The following is a 19,186-nucleotide window of genomic DNA, read 5'->3' as shown; positions in this document are numbered from 1 at the left end:
GGCTGTAATAGCCACGCTTGGGACAAGGTCAGTAGTAGGCTCAGCCATTATAAGAGGAAAAAAAGTTAATGACATACAGGGGAGCAGAAAGTAAAGAGTCCACGCTTTTTGTTCCAGGATTGGCAGCTGAACTGCTGGTTCTGTTTAAAGCAATGCAAATGTACATCAGCCTGGAGCTTCCCCTTCTTCTTCTTCTTTACTGTCACTGGATACAATCCATGACATGGATCTGTAGGGTGTCCATGTCTGGAGCTTTATACTGGCATTTGGGACAATAGTGGATAGGCTGTTCTTCTAGAACATTTTGTCTTCGCCCTGTTACACTCTGGGGATGGAATGGGGTCGTGCCCATCAAGAAATCTGGAAAGGGAAGGAAGAGTAAATTAGCAAATTGAGTATACTGTATAATTGCTTCTTCTCTTAACAATGATGGCAGTGTTTAGTGAATTATGAAAAGGAGAATAATCTGGTAAAAATACAAGAAAAACACAGATTTAGTTCTACACTGAATTAATACAGGCAGTGATCAAACAGTCCAAAGGTACAATTGCTACAATATACCATGATGTGATGTATTACAGAGAAGTGAGAGATGCATTTTTTTTGTATCCTTTCTATGGAAAGGTTTTCTGACCAAAAAATCTACTGGACTATATTAATCAGCTAGCGTTTACATACAATATAAAGAAAACTACTTTTCAGAGAAGAAAACAATTTTAAAAGGTTCAGGAAATTACAGGCCATTATACTTTCCACTGGGAAGAAAAAACGGATTGCTAAGTATACAGAAAATCCAGCAGATTCCGGAGCATTCAACATATTAATGTGATTTTTGATGCAAAAAGATCTATGATAAAGAATAAAATTGTGCTAATAGAGTCCCGGGAACAACTTGTTCCCTGTCCAGGCTTATTGAGTTCTCCGAGTGTGTCTTGAGTTTTATACTGAGTTTGGTAGTCAGCATAAGAGAACTTTGAGGAAATTCCACGAAAGGTTCCATCCAGTATAAATATAGACATAAGAAAAGCGGATAGCCCATCTTGGGCAAATGGTTAAGTAACAGCAAGCAAGAACTGGTCTAAATATTTAGTTAAGAAAAACAAATTGCTCCCCCAAGTACATACTTGGAGCAGAAATATTACTTTGTTATTGTTCTTGGGTTGTTCTTAAGCTTGTAAATGGATGAGACTATAATATTGCTACGTGTCTGGCCATAAAACTCCTGAAAGCAAACTGCCCAAGGTGGATTTTTACCATCCTCTTTAACACCCCAGAATACTTGCTACAATCCAGTTTACTTCTCTGTTTCTTTCAGGATAGCACTGCACACTTCCAAAGCTGCCCACAAGAATTGGGGCAGCAGCCATGCAACAATTTTTTTTTCTCAAGACTGCCAGTGAGGCTCAAAGTTATTTGAAATAAAAGCTGATGCTTGGAGGCAAGTACTTCTCTTCAAAAGATAAAATCTTTAAAATACTAAAGAGGCAGGAGCCTACTTGGATGCACAGGAGCACCACTCTGCTTGACCTAATTTTCAGAAATTAAAAGTTAGCAGTAACCTAACAACGACTGCGGGGATATCAAATTATTAGAGCATACACATCCTTCACTTAACGTTGAAAAGAGGGTTCTCTGGTGAACAAAGATGTAAAATTCTATATATGGAAGTGAATTCTATCTCATTCCCCATATGTCAAGCGCCAAAGTGCCAATGACAAGAAAAAAATTATACCTCAATGAAAATATTGTCTATGGCAAGAATTGAAAGCAAATCAGATGCTGTAAATCAGGAAAAGAATTAAAAATGAGGCTACCAGAGTTTGAAGTACTGACAGCCATGTGAACAGTGCTATTGCAATAAGATTGAAATCAGAATTGCAAAGGAAAGAAATAGCAAAAAGTTTCAGTGCTGAAAACATTGCTGCAATTTAGCTGCAGAAGCTTCTAATTCCCATTTTATTTATTATTTTGCTTCCAATGAAAGCAAGAGTTTCTCCCAAGATAGCTACTATTTTCATATATATCAGAGTAAGTGGCAAAAAATATATATTGAACTACTCGTTGCAAATCTAGTAGCAGCAAAACATTTGTCTGCAGTAAACACCTATCTGAATCTCTTCAGTTTTATACTTGCCACATGCCCTCAAACTACTGAAATAGCACCCAATTTTTCAGGAAATTTAACTTGATTTCCTTACGAAGTTTGACAATAGATTTGGATCTTTTAAGTTGAAGAGAAGAAGTAGGGCAAATTCAAACTCACAGGGAAGATTCATTACTTCATGTAACAGTAAAAAAAGATGAACTACACAGCTCAAATATATTGCCCAAAGAGATTGGCTGCCTTTGATTTTTTAAGAGCATCTATTTCCTACTTTCAAATGTCATTTTGCCTACATTGCAAAGTGAAAAACTTACATCTTTGCTAAAAGAAACAAACATCTAAATCCTCTGGTCCTATCAGGTTGATCTTTCTGTGGGAATGCTCATATAGCCCTTAAATCCTATTTCTGCTGCTCTAGCTGATCCTGCATTGGATTGAAAGAGTCGTGGCCACCTGTTGCATCTTCACTGTCAATGTGCTCGCAAAGCACTTTTTTTTTTTGCCCTGTTTTATAATTTGCCAGCCTCTGAAATCAGTGAAGATTGTTGCGAAATAATTAAGTGTCAACACTTACTCGGCTGAGGAGATGGACGCATTTCTGAATGGCGATTTCTCATCTCTTCCATCAGAGCCCTAGGAAGACAAGAAAGAGCACCAGAATGGCTTTCTCTAGGAAATGGTGGAGGAATAGTGAGCTGTATTGCCTCTGATTACAGACGCCAACAAAATATTACAGAAGTTAAACATGGGGTATAAAAATGGCTCTATTCCAGAGGCGTAAGGGTTTCTTTCTTTCCCATCCTCTAACCTACTCACCGTCCTTCAAACTCGGCTTTCAGCTTCTCATTCTCCCTCTGCAACTGGGCAACCTGCTCCTGCAGGAACTCTCGTTGTTCGTGTAGCTTTTCACGTGCCTGGCGCTCTGCCAGGAAATCTGTCTTGTAGATATCAGCCTGAATGGGAAAGATAGGATAACACTCCTTGTGGCACAGCGATTAGAACTCCCACTTGCCAGGAGTTCAATCCTGATGGCCTTAAGGTTGGTAAAATGAGGGTCCAGATTATTGGGAGCAATATGCTGTAAAGCACTGTGAAGTGGCATGTAAGCCTGAATGTGTTGTGGCCCAGCAGGAGCCGTTGGAGATGCCACCAGACTCCGACTGCGAGGGGCCCTATGAGTCGGCTCTGGAGGATTTTAAAGACCCTGGACAGGGTTCCAACTCCGAGCAGGGCGCAGAGAGGCTGGTTGGCCACCAGGAGGTACCTGAGCCTTGGACCAGTGGGGAGGAGACAAGGGAGAGTGAGCCAGACGACAGTAGTAAGTTGTTCCTGGATGCACGCCATCGAAGAGCTAATAGGCGTCAAGAAGAGTTGCGCAGTTACAGGAGGTAATTGCACTCAGCTGGTGGTCATTAGGCTCCTCTCCAGACTATAAAAGGGCTACTTGTGCACACACCCTTCTTTGCAGAAGTCAATACAGGATCGAATGTCGGAGAACTTTGTATGAGCTTGGCAGGCTGGATTGCTGCCAAGCCTTATCTGTGTTTATTGCTGCCCAAGCTTGTCTGTGCAGGGTTGCTGCCAAAGGACCTGTTTGTCTGTTAATTAAATGCCGTAATTTATCTCTGGCTCGGAGTGTGCTTTGGCGTGGAACGAGGGGGGTCAGAACAGAATGCTATCGCTGTCGTTACATATTTGGTTTTTATCCAACCTTTACTACTTTATAAATAACTGAAGGTGGCAAACATAATGTACCTTTCCTCCTATTTTACCCACAACAACTGTGAGGTGGGTTGTGCTAAGAGAGTGAGTAATTGGCCCTTGGTCACCCGATTGGCTTTCAATGGCTAAGGCAGAATGAGAACTTGCCGTTGTTTCCTGGCGTCTAGGCCAGCACCTTAACTATGAGATCAGAGTGGCTCTCCCATCACTCACGCTGCATCACTCCCAAATACATAGGAATCCCGGTCTCTCTTTCTAACAAAGTGACATCATACTCACCTGGGCCTTGAGCACAGGAACGGTCTCCATGACAGTTTTGTGCTGTTCAGCATCATCCTTCAGCTTGTCAATGTGCTCCTGCTTGGCTACCAGAGCCTCCTCGGCCTGCTGCATTTGCTGAGACAGTTCGGCAAGCTGCATATCCAAGCTCTGAGGAAAAGACAATGTTGACACTCTTGTGCAAAGAAATCTTGTTTTCCTGGGACAAGAGAAAATGGCTCCCGTATTCTGGCTCCCCACTCATCCCCAGCGTCAAGATTCCCCATTACAGCGCATGAAATGCCTCCCACCTTGCTTCGCTTCTCAGTTTCCAAGCTGGTTTTGATGTGGGCATCGTACTCCTGGAAGAGTTGGTGATAGGCCACCTGTACTTGAGCTAGTTTTCTCCTAAAATGAAGGAGATTGTACAAATTCATTGCCAAGGTTTTAAGGTTTAATTTTATTTATAGGCCGCCCAATCCCGAAGGACTCCGGGCGGCTTACAGAAGAGAAAATAAAATAAAAATAAAATAAAGACAAATTAAAACGACACAAATACATTCATTTCAATCGGGGCTGGACCTCAACAATGAGGTCAACAGCCCCAGGCCTGCCGGAAAAGCCAGGTCTTGACAGCTTTTCGGAAGCGTGACCCGTCAAAAATGCGCTCGACTAAGCCACGCCCAATTAAACCGCGTCGCTGATGTCATCAACAGGGCGACAACAGCCAGCGCGGAGAAAGAAGGGCGCTTTAAATAGCGCTTTGAAAGCAAGCCGATTCAACTTAAGGTAAGGGTTAGGTTTAGGTTAAGGGTTAGGGTTAGGTTAAGGGTTAGGGTTAGGGTTAGGTTAAGGGTTAGGGTTAGGTTAAGGGTTAGGTTAAGGGTTAGGGTTAGGTTAAGGGTTAGGGTTAAGGGTTAGGGTTAGGTTAAGGGTTAGGGTTAGGTTAAGGGTTAGGGTTAGGTTAAGGGTTAGGGTTAGGTTAAGGTTAGGTTAAGGGTTAGGGTTAGGTTAAGGGTTAGGTTAAGGGTTAGGGTTAGGTTAAGGGTTAGGGTTAGGTTAAGGGTTAGGTTAAGGGTTAGGGTTAGGTTAAGGGTTAGGGTTAGGTTAAGGGTTAGGTTAAGGGTTAGGGTTAGGTTAAGGGTTAGGTTTAGGGTTAGGTTTAGGGGGGTTAGGTTTAGGGGTTAATTTTAGGTTTAGGGTTTACAGCGTGCTTCTGTCTCCGCGCTGTTGTCGCCCTGTTGATGTCAGCAACGCGGTTTAGTCGGGCGTGGTTTAGTCGGGCGCGGTTTTGTGGTGGAACCTTTCGGAAGGCCATGAGAGTGGGTGAGGTCCGGATTTCTGAGGGTAGCTCGTTCCAAAGGGTCGGGGCAGCCACAGAGAAGGCCCTCCTCCGGGGAGCCGCCACCCTGTGGGATCTTACCAGCCGCTGGGAGGAGGGACTCAAGGTTGATCAGACTGCTACGATCAGAAAATGCCCTCGCTTCCTTTGGCTCTCCCCAGATCGCTTTCACACTCACTTTTCCTCTGTGGCACTCTGTCGTTCCACTCGTAGAGCACTCTCAAGATTCTGCACCTGCAGCCTCAACTGGTCCACCTGTACGCCGTGCTGCTTGTTGCGGATTTCAGCCTCTTTTTCAAGCTGCTGCAGTCGTTCACCAGCCCCACGAACCCTGTAGAGATGGCACACAGACACACACAGACACACACACACACGGTCATCTTAACTCTTGCCTATAGCAATAGCAATAGCAATAGCAATAGCAGTAGACTTATATACCGCTTCATAGGCCTTTCAGGCCTCTCTAAGCGGTTTACAGAGAGTCAGCATATTGCCCCCAACAATCTGGGTCCTCATTTTACCCACCTCGGAAGGATGGAAGGCTGAGTCAACCCTGAGCCGGTGAGATTTGAACCGCTGACCTGCTGATCTAGCAGTAGCCTGCAGTGCTGCATTTTAACCACTGCGCCACCTTGGCTCACCTTGCCTAACTTCCCAAAATCCCAATGTAGGCAGAATTCCCTTCCGGCGTCTGCCCCCCCAGCAAGTACACACCATGACAACACTAAATCCAGCATTGTTTGATTCAGTAAGTTTTCTACACAGCTTCCGGAGTCTTCGCCATCGTGTTCAGGGCCATCATCCTCTTCTGTGGCTTCCCACGGGAAGTGCGTCACTGTGGAGGACGTGCATGCCACGGGGGGTCCCTCTGAGCTCTCCATCCCAGCTGCTTGCACCTCTGAAGAAGCCACGTACCTTTACCCCTTCAGCAGTGCAAGTGAGCGGAGCGAGAACAACTAAGAAACATTTCCAACCCTTCACTGCTTTTTGTCATTATTTTTGTCGTGATCCGATCGATCACCTCGAAAATCACAGCAACGCCCAGTTCACGGCTGAATTATTATTATTATTATTATTTTTTTAAAAAAAGTCTTGTTCGGCGACTGGAGAACTGGAAAGGAAGAGTTCCTTCCTCGCCCTTCTGGCCGGGAAGAAATTGTGAAATCTCTTCTGCTTGTCAAAAGTGAGAGGTGGCTCTTCGAAAATCAAGAAAAGAACTCTGGAAGGTTTCAAACAGCCGATCTTTTTTCACAATTGGTAGAGAAAGATGCTGTAAGCAGGTTTAGGGCACGAGGGTTATCCCACAAGCTCTTGCTAGCTTGAAGCCATAGATCTTACTGAGAGGGGAAACAGGGGAGCCCCCCTCCCTTGTCCCACAGAGCAGCCTCAGCTCATTGTTCCATAATGTCTGCATCACTGCAGAGAAAGGGGCCTCTGCCAGCTGCCTGCCCACAGCATCATATGCAAGCCTCCTGCATGCCTCTCGGTTCCACCACAAAACCGCGGTCGACTAAAGCGCGCTCGACGAAACCGCGTACCTGACGTCATCACAGCGTGACGAAAAAAGCACGCTGTGAGCGGTAAAGCTAAAATTAACGCGTAAACCTAAACCTAACGCCCCCCAAACCTAACCCTAAACCTAACCCTTAACCTAACCCTAAACCTAACCCTAAACCTAACCCTAAACCTAACCCTTAACCTAAACCTAAACCTAAACCTAACCCTTAACCTAACCCTAAACCTAACCCTAACCCTAACCCTTAACCTAAACCTAACCCTTAACCTACCCCTAAACCTAACCCTTAACCTAACCCTAAACCTAACCCTTAACCTAACCCTAAACCTAACCCTAAACCTAACCCTAAACCTAACTCTTAACGTAACCCTAAACCTAACCCTTAACCTAACCCTAACCCTAAACCTAACCCTTACCTTTACGTGAATCAGCTTGCTTTAAAAGCGCTTTTTAAAGTGCCCTTTTTTCTCCGCGGTCGTCGGCGCCGCGCTGCTGATGACGTCAGCGACGCGCTTTAATCGGGCGCGCTTTAGTGGACCGCGGTTTTGTCGTGCCACGTGCCTCTCACCTCTCCTCCAGCTCTTTGTTTTGGTCCGTACAAGCTTCGAGGCGGCTTTGACTCTCCAGCAGCTCCCCCAGCAGAGACGTCACCTGGGCCTTTGCTAAAGTCTTATCCTCCCCAACTTGCTGTAACGAGAAAGAGGGCCCAAGGTCAACACACCTACAGAGAGGGATAGAGAGGAGCCTCCTGTTTCACTCCTCCTCCCCGGCTTGCAAAAGAGAGTCTGGGAACACATTAACCTCTAGTTGTTTGGTCAAGGTTTGTAGCTGCAGCTGGATTTCCTGCTCCCTGGCAGTCTGGCAGGCTAGCTCCTCCAAAGTGGATGCCAGCTGTTGCCGAAGGGCTACGTTTCTGGTGGGTGGAACAAAACAAGGAGGGACACAGATTGAATTTCACCAGTTTCCGAATAACAGGCTTTACAGAGTTGGAGCAGAAATACATAAAAATGTCAAATAAAATAAAATGGAACAGGAAAAAAAACAAACCAGTACTGTATTAAAGTCTCAACAAGTTACATACTTACTAAAAAGTATTTAAAAAGTACTTAAAGCTACTTTGCTAAGACTATTAAATAATATATTTGTTACAAAACAGCACAAAATGACTTAAAATTTAGACAGAGCTGCCGAAGGTCATGCTTCGTTTCAACTTTAATGAAAATTTGTCTTGTTTCATTCTCATTCCCTAATGGTACGTGCTATGAAACACAATTTGGAAACTTTAAAATCGATGCCGCTGCCTGAAAGAAGAAATGAAACTCAGAATTTCTCTAGCATGCCCAGAAATTTGCTTAGAAGTGGAATTAAATATAATGTTGAATGTTGTTGAATGTTGATTTTATTTATATGCCGCCCTTTCCCCCCCGAAGGGGACTCAGGGCGGCTCACAACTCAACCAGGGAAGGGGGATACAAACAGAAAATTAAAACGACACAAACAATACATAATTTAAAATACACAACAGTCATACCAATTCGAGACGGGGGCAATAGTTCTTTAGCCCCAGGCCTGTCGGAACAGCCAGGTTTTAAGGGCTTTGCGGAAGGCCTGGAGGGTGGTGAGGGTTCGAATCTCCACGGGGAGCTCGTTCCAGAGGGTCGGAGCAGCCACAGAGAAGGCTCTCCTCCAGGTAGTCGCCAGTCGACACTGGCCAGCGGATGGAATTCGGAGGAGGCCTAATCTGTGGGATCTAATCGGTCTAGTGGAGGTAATTGGCAGCAGGCGGTCTCTCAAGTACCCAGATCCACTACCATGAAGTGACAAATTTCATCAAAAAACTGGCATATAGTTTCACCTGCTCCTGTATGACTGAGACAAAGCCTTATTCTAATGGTAACATGTTTGCAGCTTCCTTCAAGTAAGGCTGAAGGCAGCCTATTTTGCAGTAGTAAAGAGTATAGAGATATTTTGATAGGGCAAATTGCTTCTCAAATCTAGGAAAGCTCCTAGCATCCCTCTGCAAATTAATATCCATTATTTGCTGTTTGATAAGGGCTTTAGTAATTCCCCCCCCTCCCGCTCCCAATGTCAGGGCTGTGACAGACAAATATTTTGTCATCTTTGCCTCTAACCTCTTCTAAGTAGAGTAAATGCTACCTAATAGAGCCAGCGGGACCAGACTTTCAGGGAAAAATATCAATTTGCCCGTAGATGATTTTACATATCCAAACTCCTGCTTCTACTGGCTTACAAACTGCCTACATTGAAAGGGTAACACTGGAGTAATTACCTTGTCCTGGTAATACTTGAGGAAATAGCACTTCTAAGAAGTGTTTGTGATTCTCAACTGAGTATCAATAGGCATTTGGCTAGCCTCGTGGCACGACAAAACCGCGAAGCCCTTATCCGCGGAGACATAAGCGCGTCGCTAAAGCCGCAACGTCATCACCGCCGCGACAACAGCGCGGCAACAGAAGGGCACTTTAAAACGGCGCTGCGGCAGAAAGCCGATTTCAATTAAGATAAGAGTTAGGATTAGGTTTAGGGGTTTGTTTTAGGGTTTGTTTTAGGGTTTGTTTTAGGGTTTGTTTTAGGGTTAGGGTTAGGTTTAGGGTTAGGTTTAGGGTTAGGTTTAGGGTACTGAGTGCTTGGGAATGCGCGGATTTGCCCTCCGCGATTATGTCATCGCGGTAGGGTCGCATTTTTCCTTAGCGCTTAGAACGGCGCGAATTAGTCTTCGCGCTTATGTCTCCGCGGATAAGGGCTTCACAGATTTGTGGTGGAACCGGCTAGCCTTATCTTCCTTTCTCATAAAAACATTGCATTTTCTTCAGTTGCGTTAGCCCTTCTGGAGAGGGTTACTTCTATCTGATCTTTCCTAAACATTTGCAACATCCGACAATTTTAGTCTTTGATCTGTCCTAACAGCACGCATGCTTAAATGATTTGTTTCTTATAAAATATCAATGCATCATCATTTACTTACTTATCTTCAGCCTCCTTCAGGCTTTTTTGCAACTGCTCAATTTGTTTCCCATCAGCACTGTGAAGGACAGAGGATGATGATGATGATGATGATGATGATAGGAGGAGGAGAATTGGAATTAGAATAAGGAGAGGGGAGGGGAGGAAGGAGGAGGATTGCATCTCCACTGGCCATTCCACATAATGTTTAAATGCTGTGGATATTGTGCACATTAAAAACTACAATGCTAGGGACTGTATGGATAGAGGATGCGCAGAAACCTATTTTCTGAACTTCTAAATTATTATCATCAGGTACATTTCTGCACATTCCTATGAAATATGAGTTACTGAGGAAAAGGTCTTTTCCAGATCTGTTTTGGAACATCTCCAAGAGGAGGCTACCACTGTAATATATTTTCACTATTTTTGTCCACCATTTTTAACTTTAGCTGTCTTTTTTTTTTGACAGATATATTTGTACATTTATTGTTATAAATTTACTGTTTGGGGTGATTTTATCTATTATTTTATTGTACTGTTGTGGCCCAGCAGGAGCCGTTGGAGCTGCCACCAGACTCCGACAGCGAGGGGCCCTCTGAGTTGACTCTGGAGGATGTGGAGGACCCTGGACAGGGTTCCGACTCCGAGCAGGGCGCAGAGAGGCTGGTTGGCCACCAGGAGGCACCTGAGCCTTGGACCAGTGGGAAGGAGACAAGGGAGAGTGAGCCGGATGCCAGTAGTGAGTTGTTCCTGGATGCATGCCATCGAAGAGCTAATAGGCGTCAGGAACAGTTATGCAGTTACAGGAGGTAATTGCACTCAGCTGGTGGTCATTAGGCTCCTCTCCAGACTATAAAAAGGCTACTTGTGCACACGTCCCTCTTTGCAGAAGTCAACACAGAATCAAATGTCGGAGAACTTTGTTATGAGCTTGGCAGGCTGGATTGCTGCCAAGCCTTATCTGTGTTTATTGCTGCCCAAGCTTGTCTGTGCTGGGTTGCTGCCAAGGACCTGTTTGTTAATTAAATGCTGTAATTTATCTCTGGCTCAGAGTGTGCTTTGGTGTGGAACGAGGGGGGTCAGAACATTGTACATATAAAATAATTCATTGTAAAGCACTCCATAACAAGGCGCAAACCTTCATCACCAATAATAGTGATAAGACAAATAAGTAAGTTCTTTGCAAATGAGTATCCAGACTAACCTGCAAAGGTCTCAGGATACTTACTTATCCCCCGAGCTCTGCAGGGACTCCACTTCCATGGACGGCTCCAGTGAACACCCATTCTCCTAGGAAGGTAAAAGAAGGGTACATTACGAGAGCAGCCTTACCAGCTCCAGTTGCCTTTCCTCATGAAGGAATGAAGTTGCCTTTCCTCATGAAGGAATGAATTACTCAATGAAGCGGTGGACGTGATGAACCAGGGACTTGAAGCTGTTAGGGACTGGATGAGGGCTAACAAACTTGTGCTCAACCCGGATAAGACCGAGTGGCTGTTGTGTTTCCCTCCCGCCAATTTGGCAAATATTCCATCTCTCAGGCTGGGGGGTCAAACATTATACCCCTCAGAGAGGGTCCGCAACTTGGGAGTCCTCCTGGACCCACAGCTGACTTTCGAACACCATTTGTCAGCTGTGACCAGGGGGGCATTTGCCCAGGTTCGCCTGGTCCACCAGTTGCGCCCCTACCTGAACCGGGAGGCTCTCACAACAGTCACTCGTGCCCTTGTGACCTCTAGGCTGGAGTACTGCAATGTGCTCTACATGGGGCTGCCCTTGAGGAGTATTCGGCGACTTCAGCTAGTCCAGAATGCGGCCGCGCGAGCGATCGTGGGTGCACCGCGCTTCACCCACGTAACACCTATCCTCCGCGAGCTGCACTGGCTACCTGTCGATCTCCGGATACGCTTCAAGGTGCTACTTGCCACCTATAAAGCCCTTCGTGGTAGGGGATCTGGGTACTTGAGAGACCGCCTACTGCCGATCACCTCCACACGACCCATTAGATCTCATCGTTTAGGCCTCCTCCGAGTTCCATCCGCTGGCCAATGCCGACTGGCAACTACGCGGAGGAGAGCCTTCTCGGTGGTAGCCCCGACCCAATGGAACGATCTCCCCGTGGAGTTTCGTACCCTCACCACCCTCCAGACCTTCCGCACAGCCCTTAGAATCTGGCTATCCCGTCAGGCCTGGGGCTAAAGATTGTAACCTGCCCGAATGGTATGAATGTTGCGTTTTAATCATGTACTGTCTTATATGTAAAAGTCTGTTTTCCCCCCTTCCTTTGGATTGTGAGCCGCCCTGAGTCCCCCCAGGGAAAAGCGCGGCATACAAATAAATAAACTAAACTAAACTAACTCATCTCTTTATGCCACTATCCTGAACCTCATGTGATCTCTTTTTCCCCCGTGTTCCCAATATACATTCAGCGTCTGTTGCTGCTGCTGCAGCTGCTGCTACCAAATCTCACTTTAATCTTTATTCTGAACTCCTCTAATGGCCCAGTGACCTTTGCTGTTTGCTGCAGGATGGCGATCTTAGCCTCCAAGGCGAGTTTTTCCTTCTGTAAGACCTGGTTGGCCTCTTGCATTGCCTTCCAGTCCTCTTCCAGCCTTTCCCTTTTCTCTTTCAGTAGCCCCGACGTCTGAAATAAAAACAAAATGTTGGGATGAGAAATTGAATAAGCCATCTACAGCAGGTGAAGTGATACAGCCTTAATCCATCGACAGGATGAGACAGGAGAGCCTTCTCGGTGGCTGCTCCGACCCTCTGGAACGAACTCCCCGTGGAGATTCGGACCCTCACCACCCTCCAATCCTTCCGCGCCGCTTTGAAGATCTGGCTGTCCCGGCTGGCCTGGGGTTAAGATTCCAACCCCACCCGAATTGTGTGACTGTTGTGCTCTCTTTTTAATATGTTGTATTGTCTCCATGTTGGAATATTGTTTGTCTCCCCCCGCCCTTTTTGAACTGTGAGCCGCCCTGAGTCCCCCCAGGGAAAAGGGCGGCATACAAATAAAGGGAAAACTAAACTAAAACTAAAAACCAAATGGAGCCGAGGTGGCGCAGTGCTTAGAGTGCAGTTACTGCAGGCCACTTCAGCTGACTGTTATCTGCAGTTCAGCGGTTCTAATCTCACTGGCTCAAGGTTGACTCAGCCTTCCATCCTTCCGAGGTGGGTGAAATGAGGACCCAGACTGTGGGGGCGATATGCTGACTCTGTAAACCGCTTAAGGACGGCTGAAAGCCCTATGAAGCGGTATATAAGTCTAACTGCTATTGCTAAATGTAGAAAGACTGCAAATCCCTATTTTCCATGTGATTTATTTGCATCAATTACAAATTCCAGTTGCTCATCTAGGTCAGTGTTCACTTATGTGAAATTTTCCCAAAGTGCTGAACTGCATTTCCAGTCCAATCATCTTCAATCAAGATTTGCTACCCTAGTTAAAGCTGTTGGAATTTGCGTGACCCGACAAAAGGGCGAATGACAAAACCGCGCCCGACTAAACCGCGTCGCTAAAACCGCGACGTCATCAGCGCGGCGACAACAGCGCAGAGACAGAAGGGCGCTTTACAACAGCGCGTCGGCAGAAAGCCGATTTAACTTAAGGTAAGGGTTAGGTTTAGGGTTAGCGTTACGTTTAGGGTTAGGGTTAGTGTTACGTTTAGGGTTAGGTTTAGGGTTAGGTTTAGGGTTAGGTTTAGGGTTAGGTTTAGTTTTACAGCACGCTTCTGTCGCCGCGCTGTTATCGGCGCGATTCAGCGCTCATTCGTCGGAGCACTTTAGAACACGTGGTTTTGTCACCGCAGTTTAGTCAGGCACGGTTTTGTCGTTCGCCCTTTTGTCGGTGAACCGGAATTTGTACATCAACGTATCTGGAGGGCAATGAATTAGAGAACTAGATAGATAATGCACCCGTACCACAGTAAGTGCATCTTCCTCAGTAAGAGTTACAGTGTCTGATTCCTCTTGTGTGGCAGAGAGGTCTTTTTCTGAGAGAAATGGTTGAGAAGCTGTCTGTGAAGAGAAACACAAAAATATTGATGCATGGGATAGTTTTGAAATTGCTTCAAAGTTTTTTCACATGCCAACGGACGCCACACATTGTAAGGATGCCTATTCTTTACCCATGCTGATGATTAGGAAGGTGTATAATTAAGACCCTGATTTTCTCCCAAAAGATTGGCAGTACCTAGTCAGCTGGGTCTGATCTTAAAAACACTGAATTGGTCACTAAGTGGAGGAGGGGGGAAAAAAATCAGGTAGCCCAAAAACGTATCTCAGAAGAAATCCATATCACTGTCTGAATCTGCTGCCAGAGGAACTGGCAGCAGATTCAGACAGTGAGGAGGTTGGGGAGGAACCTGGGCCAGTCCTGGAGTCTGGGGAAGAGCCGAGGTGGCGCAGTGGTTAAATGCAGCACTGCAGGCTACTTCAGCTGACTGCAGTCCTGCAGTTCGGCTGTTCAAATCTCACCGGCTCAAGGTTGACTCAGCCTTCCATCCTTCCGAGGTGGGTGAAATGAGGACCCGGATTGTTGTTGGGGGGCGATATGCTGACTCGGTAAACCGCTTAGAGAGGGCTGAAAGCCCTATGAAGCGGTATATAAGTCTAACTGCTATAAGATACTTAAACAGGAAAAAAAAGGAAAGGGGAACTAGAGAAAGACCCCCAACTCTTAACCCTTCTGTGTTCCCAAACAGCATCCAGTTGCACCTTCAGTCGCTCCAGATCCTGGAAAGCCTGCTGCAACTGTTTTTCCAATTCCATGCGTTCCAGGTGCAATTTTTCCACCACAAGCCGAGCCTCCTGGAACTTGCTCATAATGAATTCTTTCTCAGCCTTTTTGGAAGCATGGAACTGCACAAATTCCTGGTACCGCTCTCGTAGCATGAGATTACTCTGTCGGATGGCTTCTACGAACAGAACACAAAGAAAGGACGTTTACTGGATCGGTGTCCTACCTTCTTTATTCGTTACATTAGAAGGACAATGATTGACCACTAAACAATCAATCCACCATCTCATCAAAATTCCTCCTTGCTATGCAGGATGAATGCATTCTTCTGTAATGAGAATCCAATTCTGTTTTAGTCACTTGATCTCACATCTCAGAGACTAAATTCCAAAAAGACACCCATATCAAAAAGACGCGGAGGAGAGCCTTCTCAGTTGCAGCCCCGACGCTAAGGAACAATCTCCCCGTGGAGATCCGCACCCTCACCACCGTCCAGGCCTTCCGCACAGCCCTCAAGATCTGGCTATCCCGTCAGGCCTGGGGATAAGACTTTACGCTCGCCCCTCCCGAATGTTGAATGAATGTTGGGTTTTTACTGCTAATTATTTTTACTCACATTTTCTTTTTGTGTTTTGTCCTGCACTCCCCCTCCCTATTACTGTAAGCCGCCCTGAGTCCCCTCAGGGAAAAGGGTGGCCTATAAATGCTTAATAAAATGGGGAAAAAAATATATCTAGTATTAGGCTATCAAAATCAGAAAGTGACAGAATTTCATCAAATATGCATTATATACAATGACTGGCCTTCTAGCTCTTGCCAACAGCCCAGACCAAAAGAAACTCTATTCAAAACTTGGCAGGTAAGGGATGACTGCTCTGAACTTATTCTCTCCCCGATTTAAAAAAATAACAGTGGAATCTAAAGTACTGAATATAAAGAGGAAAAAAGCACAGGAGCGAGCAGCTTTCCAGCCATCATCAGAAAGTAACTACACAATTTACAGAGCTGTCCAATATAAATTCAGAGAGGTGGCAAATGAAGCTTTTGGAGCTTCTGATGTGAAAAAAATGGGAAAGTGGAATACTTGAATACTTCAATCTTAGCTAAGTAGCCAGTTGGTTAGTTTTCTTCCTAAATACAACAACTCACTAAACAAGAGCCGAGGTGGCTCAGTGGTTAGGGTGCAGTACTGCAGGCCACTTCAGCTGACTGTTATCTGCAGTTCAGCGGTTCTAATCTCACCGGCTCAAGGTTGACTCAGCCTTCCATCCTTCTGAGGTGGGTGAAATGAGGACCCGGACTGTGGGGGCGATATGCTGACTCTGTAAACCGCTTAGAGAGGGCTGAAAGCCCTATGAAGCGGTATATAAGTCTAACTGCTATTGCTATTGGCAAAATAAAAACAGAAAAATCAATCTAATCATTGGTTGGATATCTCAAACTTCTAGAAGTTACAAAATTATACCCCCCACCGGATTCCTCATGATTAATCATGATGGCTGGAGCTGCAGAGAATTATAATCCGTAAAGGAAGGCCAGAGATTCTAAACCATTCTAGTTATCTACCTTCCCTGATACTTAAAATATTGTCCGATTCATTTATGGAAATGTCTAATATAGGAGACAAGGACTGAATATAAACGGAATGACAGGACAATAAGAGAACATTGAATTTATCAACCTTGATATCATTTAAACATGATAGTGGAGGTCACTCCAACATGTCCTCACCTTTGAGGTCTCTGTTCTCAGCCAGGAAATATTGTACAGCTTCATTTCCTTCGAGCTCAGCTGGCAACTGAAGGGTGCCAGCTTTGTCCAGGGAGGAATCATCTCCCATCATGCCATAGTCACCATCTGGGCACCCACTTGGCTGCACCATGTCGCAGCTCCAATCCCCTTGGGCTACACTCATCCAGCCTGATCCTGGGAAGAGAGGAAGCATACCATCAGCGCCTTCATCAAAGCATACACATGACAATAACCACACCTAGGGGATATCCCTTTGCCTCCGTTTATGAAAATGAAATAAGTAGTGATATTTCACTTTCTTTCTCATTTATAGTATGCCTGGTCTATGTCCATGTGGAGAGATTTTTTTCACTGCTCTCAAGATCCATTAAACCAGTGTTTCTCAACCTTGGCAACTTGAAGATGTCTGGATTTCAACTCCCAGAATTCCCCAGCCAGTGAATGCGAATGCTGGCTGGGGAATTCTGGGAGTTGAAATCCGGACATCTTCAAGTTGCCAAGGTTGAGAAACACTGCATTAAACTGAATCTAGTAAAAAGGAAATATAATTAAAGAACACTATGCAAGGAATTTGTCTCGATTCCCAGTGCATAGTTCAATTTAAAGACGTTTTCCCCATTTCAACAGAATAATTTATATATGAATGGTGGCGGCGGTGGTGGTGGTAAAATAATACATTAATTTTGCTTTTTCTTTCAAAAAATGAAGCTTCAAAATATTGCTTATCTACTTCAAATTCCCAGGGATTTAACAGCAGGTCCGGAACTACTATTTCACTACTTCCAGGCAAGAGCTAACAGGCTAAATCATATTGTGATTCATCAGGATGTGTAAAACCTATTATGAAGATAGCAGGATAAAAGGAGTGGGGTTTAGTAGCCTTCCTTAAGCTCTTTAGAAAGGGAATGCATGAAAATGCAATAAATGAAATGAGCTCAGTGGGGAAGAGAAAGAAATGGGCCTATCATCTATTACCAGACATGATAGTTTACAAGTACAAGTTTACAAGTACCATAAAATAAAATTAGCAGTTATTCCCACCTACCCATTTGCAAGTTTCCATTGGGCTAACAGCGGTTTAAAAACATGACCCGTCAAAACCGCGGTCCACAAAAGCGCGATTGACGAAAGCGTGCATTTGACGTCATCACAGCGCGACGAAAAAAATTAAAAATTGAAATAAAAATAAAATTAAAGCAAGCCGATTCACATAAAGGTAAGGGTTAGGGTTAGGGTTAGGGTTAGGTTAAGGGTTAGGGTTAGGTTTAGAGCGTTAGGGTTACGTTTAGCGTTAGGTTAAGGGTTAGCGTTAGGTTTAGCGTTACGTTAATGGTTAGGTTTAGGGTTAGATTTAGGGTTAGGTTAAGGGTTAGGGTTAGGGTTATGGTTAGGTTTGGGGGGGTTAGGGTAAGGTTTTCGCTTTATTTTTACATTTTTCGATCACAGCGCGATGTTTTCGTCGCGCTGTGATGACGTCAAATGCGCGCTTTCATCGACCGCGATTTTGTCGTCCGCGGTTTTGTGGTGGAACCGTTTAAAAAGACTTGCTCTAGACCAGTGACTTTTAAACTGTTTGTCCCAATTACCTTTTTTTTTCATGTCTCCAAAAATATTTCCTTTTTATTTTATTTATTTTTTTAAAAAAGACTGTTGCTTTACAGAAATGCCCTTGCAGTGGTTCCAAACTAGACCCTTGATTCACGAGCAAGCAGTTACAAATTGCTCTATTATCCCCAGGATATATTCAAGTCACCCCCTTGAGTAATCACCTCCATTCTAGGAACTTAATTTTCCCCCAACTTTGGCAACTTTTAAGATGTGTGGATTTCATGCCGGCTGGGGTTTTTCAGGAGTCTAGCAAGCGTCTCCAAACCTTGGCAACTTTAAGACTTGTGGACTTCAACTCCCAGAATGCCCCAGCCAGCAAAGCTTGACAAAGCTGACTTGAGGAATTCTGGGAGTTGAAGTCCAAAAGTGGCCAAGGTTGGAGACCCCTAGTCTACAGCAGTGTTTCTCAACCTTGGCAACTTGAAGATGTCCGGACTTCAACTCCCAGAATCCCTCAGCCAGCGAATGCTGGCTGGGGGATTCTGGGAGTTGAAGTCCGGACATCTTCAAGTTGCCAAGGTTGAGAAACACTGGTCTACAGTACTAGAACTCTTCCCCGTCCTAGCATTCAATTGTTTGACTACAATTCCCAGCATGATCTGAGTTTGAAGGTTTAAGATGATGGAAATCATAATTTAATGCATCTGGAGAGCGCCAGCAGTGGGCAAACGCCTTAATGCCCCGGACCGGACGAGGGAGCCGGCATGGCTCTCAGACCAAGCTAGCGTGGAAGGGCCCAACTGCTGCGGCCCCTTGCCAAACACAACCCCTCCTGCAAAGCGCACAACCCCCCCGTCCAAAGAGGGACAAAAGGAAAAAGTCGCACCTCTACTTCGAACTCCAGATCCCACACACCTTCCTAAGGGTTTCTTCCTTCCTGGTATGTTGTTTTCTTGTTTACCGGAAGTGACATCTTAGAAAGAGAAAGCGGGTTATCGGGGAAACGAAAGAGGCCGGCCTCGAGTCTAGGAAAGGACCGGAAGCAACGTCAATAAAGGCGGCGGCCGTAGGTACCACAGAGAGAGGAGAGAGAGAGAGAGACTGACTTAAAGGCTCTTTAATGCAGAGGTCTTCAAACTTGGCAACTTTAAGACTTGCGGACTTCAACTCCCAGAATGCCTCAGCCAGCAAAGCTTGACAAAGCTGGCTGAGGAATTCTGGGAGTTGAAGTCCAAA

The 19,186-nt window shown here is 45.2% G+C and overlaps 1 protein-coding gene across 2 annotated transcripts; it reads right to left on the bottom strand.

The window, feature by feature from the left end:
• Positions 1-105: 105 nt before the first annotated feature.
• On the bottom strand, positions 106-18,989 carry IKBKG (inhibitor of nuclear factor kappa B kinase regulatory subunit gamma). Of its 2 annotated transcripts, none has more exons than XM_087710939.1 (15): positions 18,837-18,989; positions 16,382-16,576; positions 14,629-14,828; positions 13,834-13,929; positions 12,380-12,553; positions 11,138-11,199; positions 9,929-9,985; positions 7,744-7,855; positions 7,511-7,629; positions 5,605-5,757; positions 4,396-4,492; positions 4,106-4,255; positions 2,921-3,057; positions 2,679-2,737; positions 106-360 (listed from the first exon to the last, which is right to left on the bottom strand). In XM_087710939.1, exons 2-15 carry the CDS (start codon positions 16,563-16,565, stop codon positions 203-205), a joined length of 1,758 nt encoding a protein of 585 aa, XP_087567065.1. In that variant the 5' UTR covers positions 16,566-16,576; positions 18,837-18,989; the 3' UTR covers positions 106-202. The 2 variants fall into 2 exon arrangements, with proteins under 2 accessions (XP_087567065.1, XP_087567066.1); XM_087710940.1 differs by having other exon boundaries at positions 12,419-12,553.
• Between the last annotated feature and the right edge of the window lie 197 nt (positions 18,990-19,186).

This window comes from Thamnophis sirtalis, unplaced genomic scaffold (assembly GCF_051295495.1).
Source record: "Thamnophis sirtalis isolate CommonGarterSnake01/CBP01778 unplaced genomic scaffold, rThaSir2_p1.2 scaffold_3, whole genome shotgun sequence".
NCBI classification, from domain to species: domain Eukaryota; kingdom Metazoa; phylum Chordata; class Lepidosauria; order Squamata; family Natricidae; genus Thamnophis; species Thamnophis sirtalis.
Note: the sequence above shows the minus strand (reverse complement) of the source record. Positions and strands in the feature narration are given on the sequence as shown.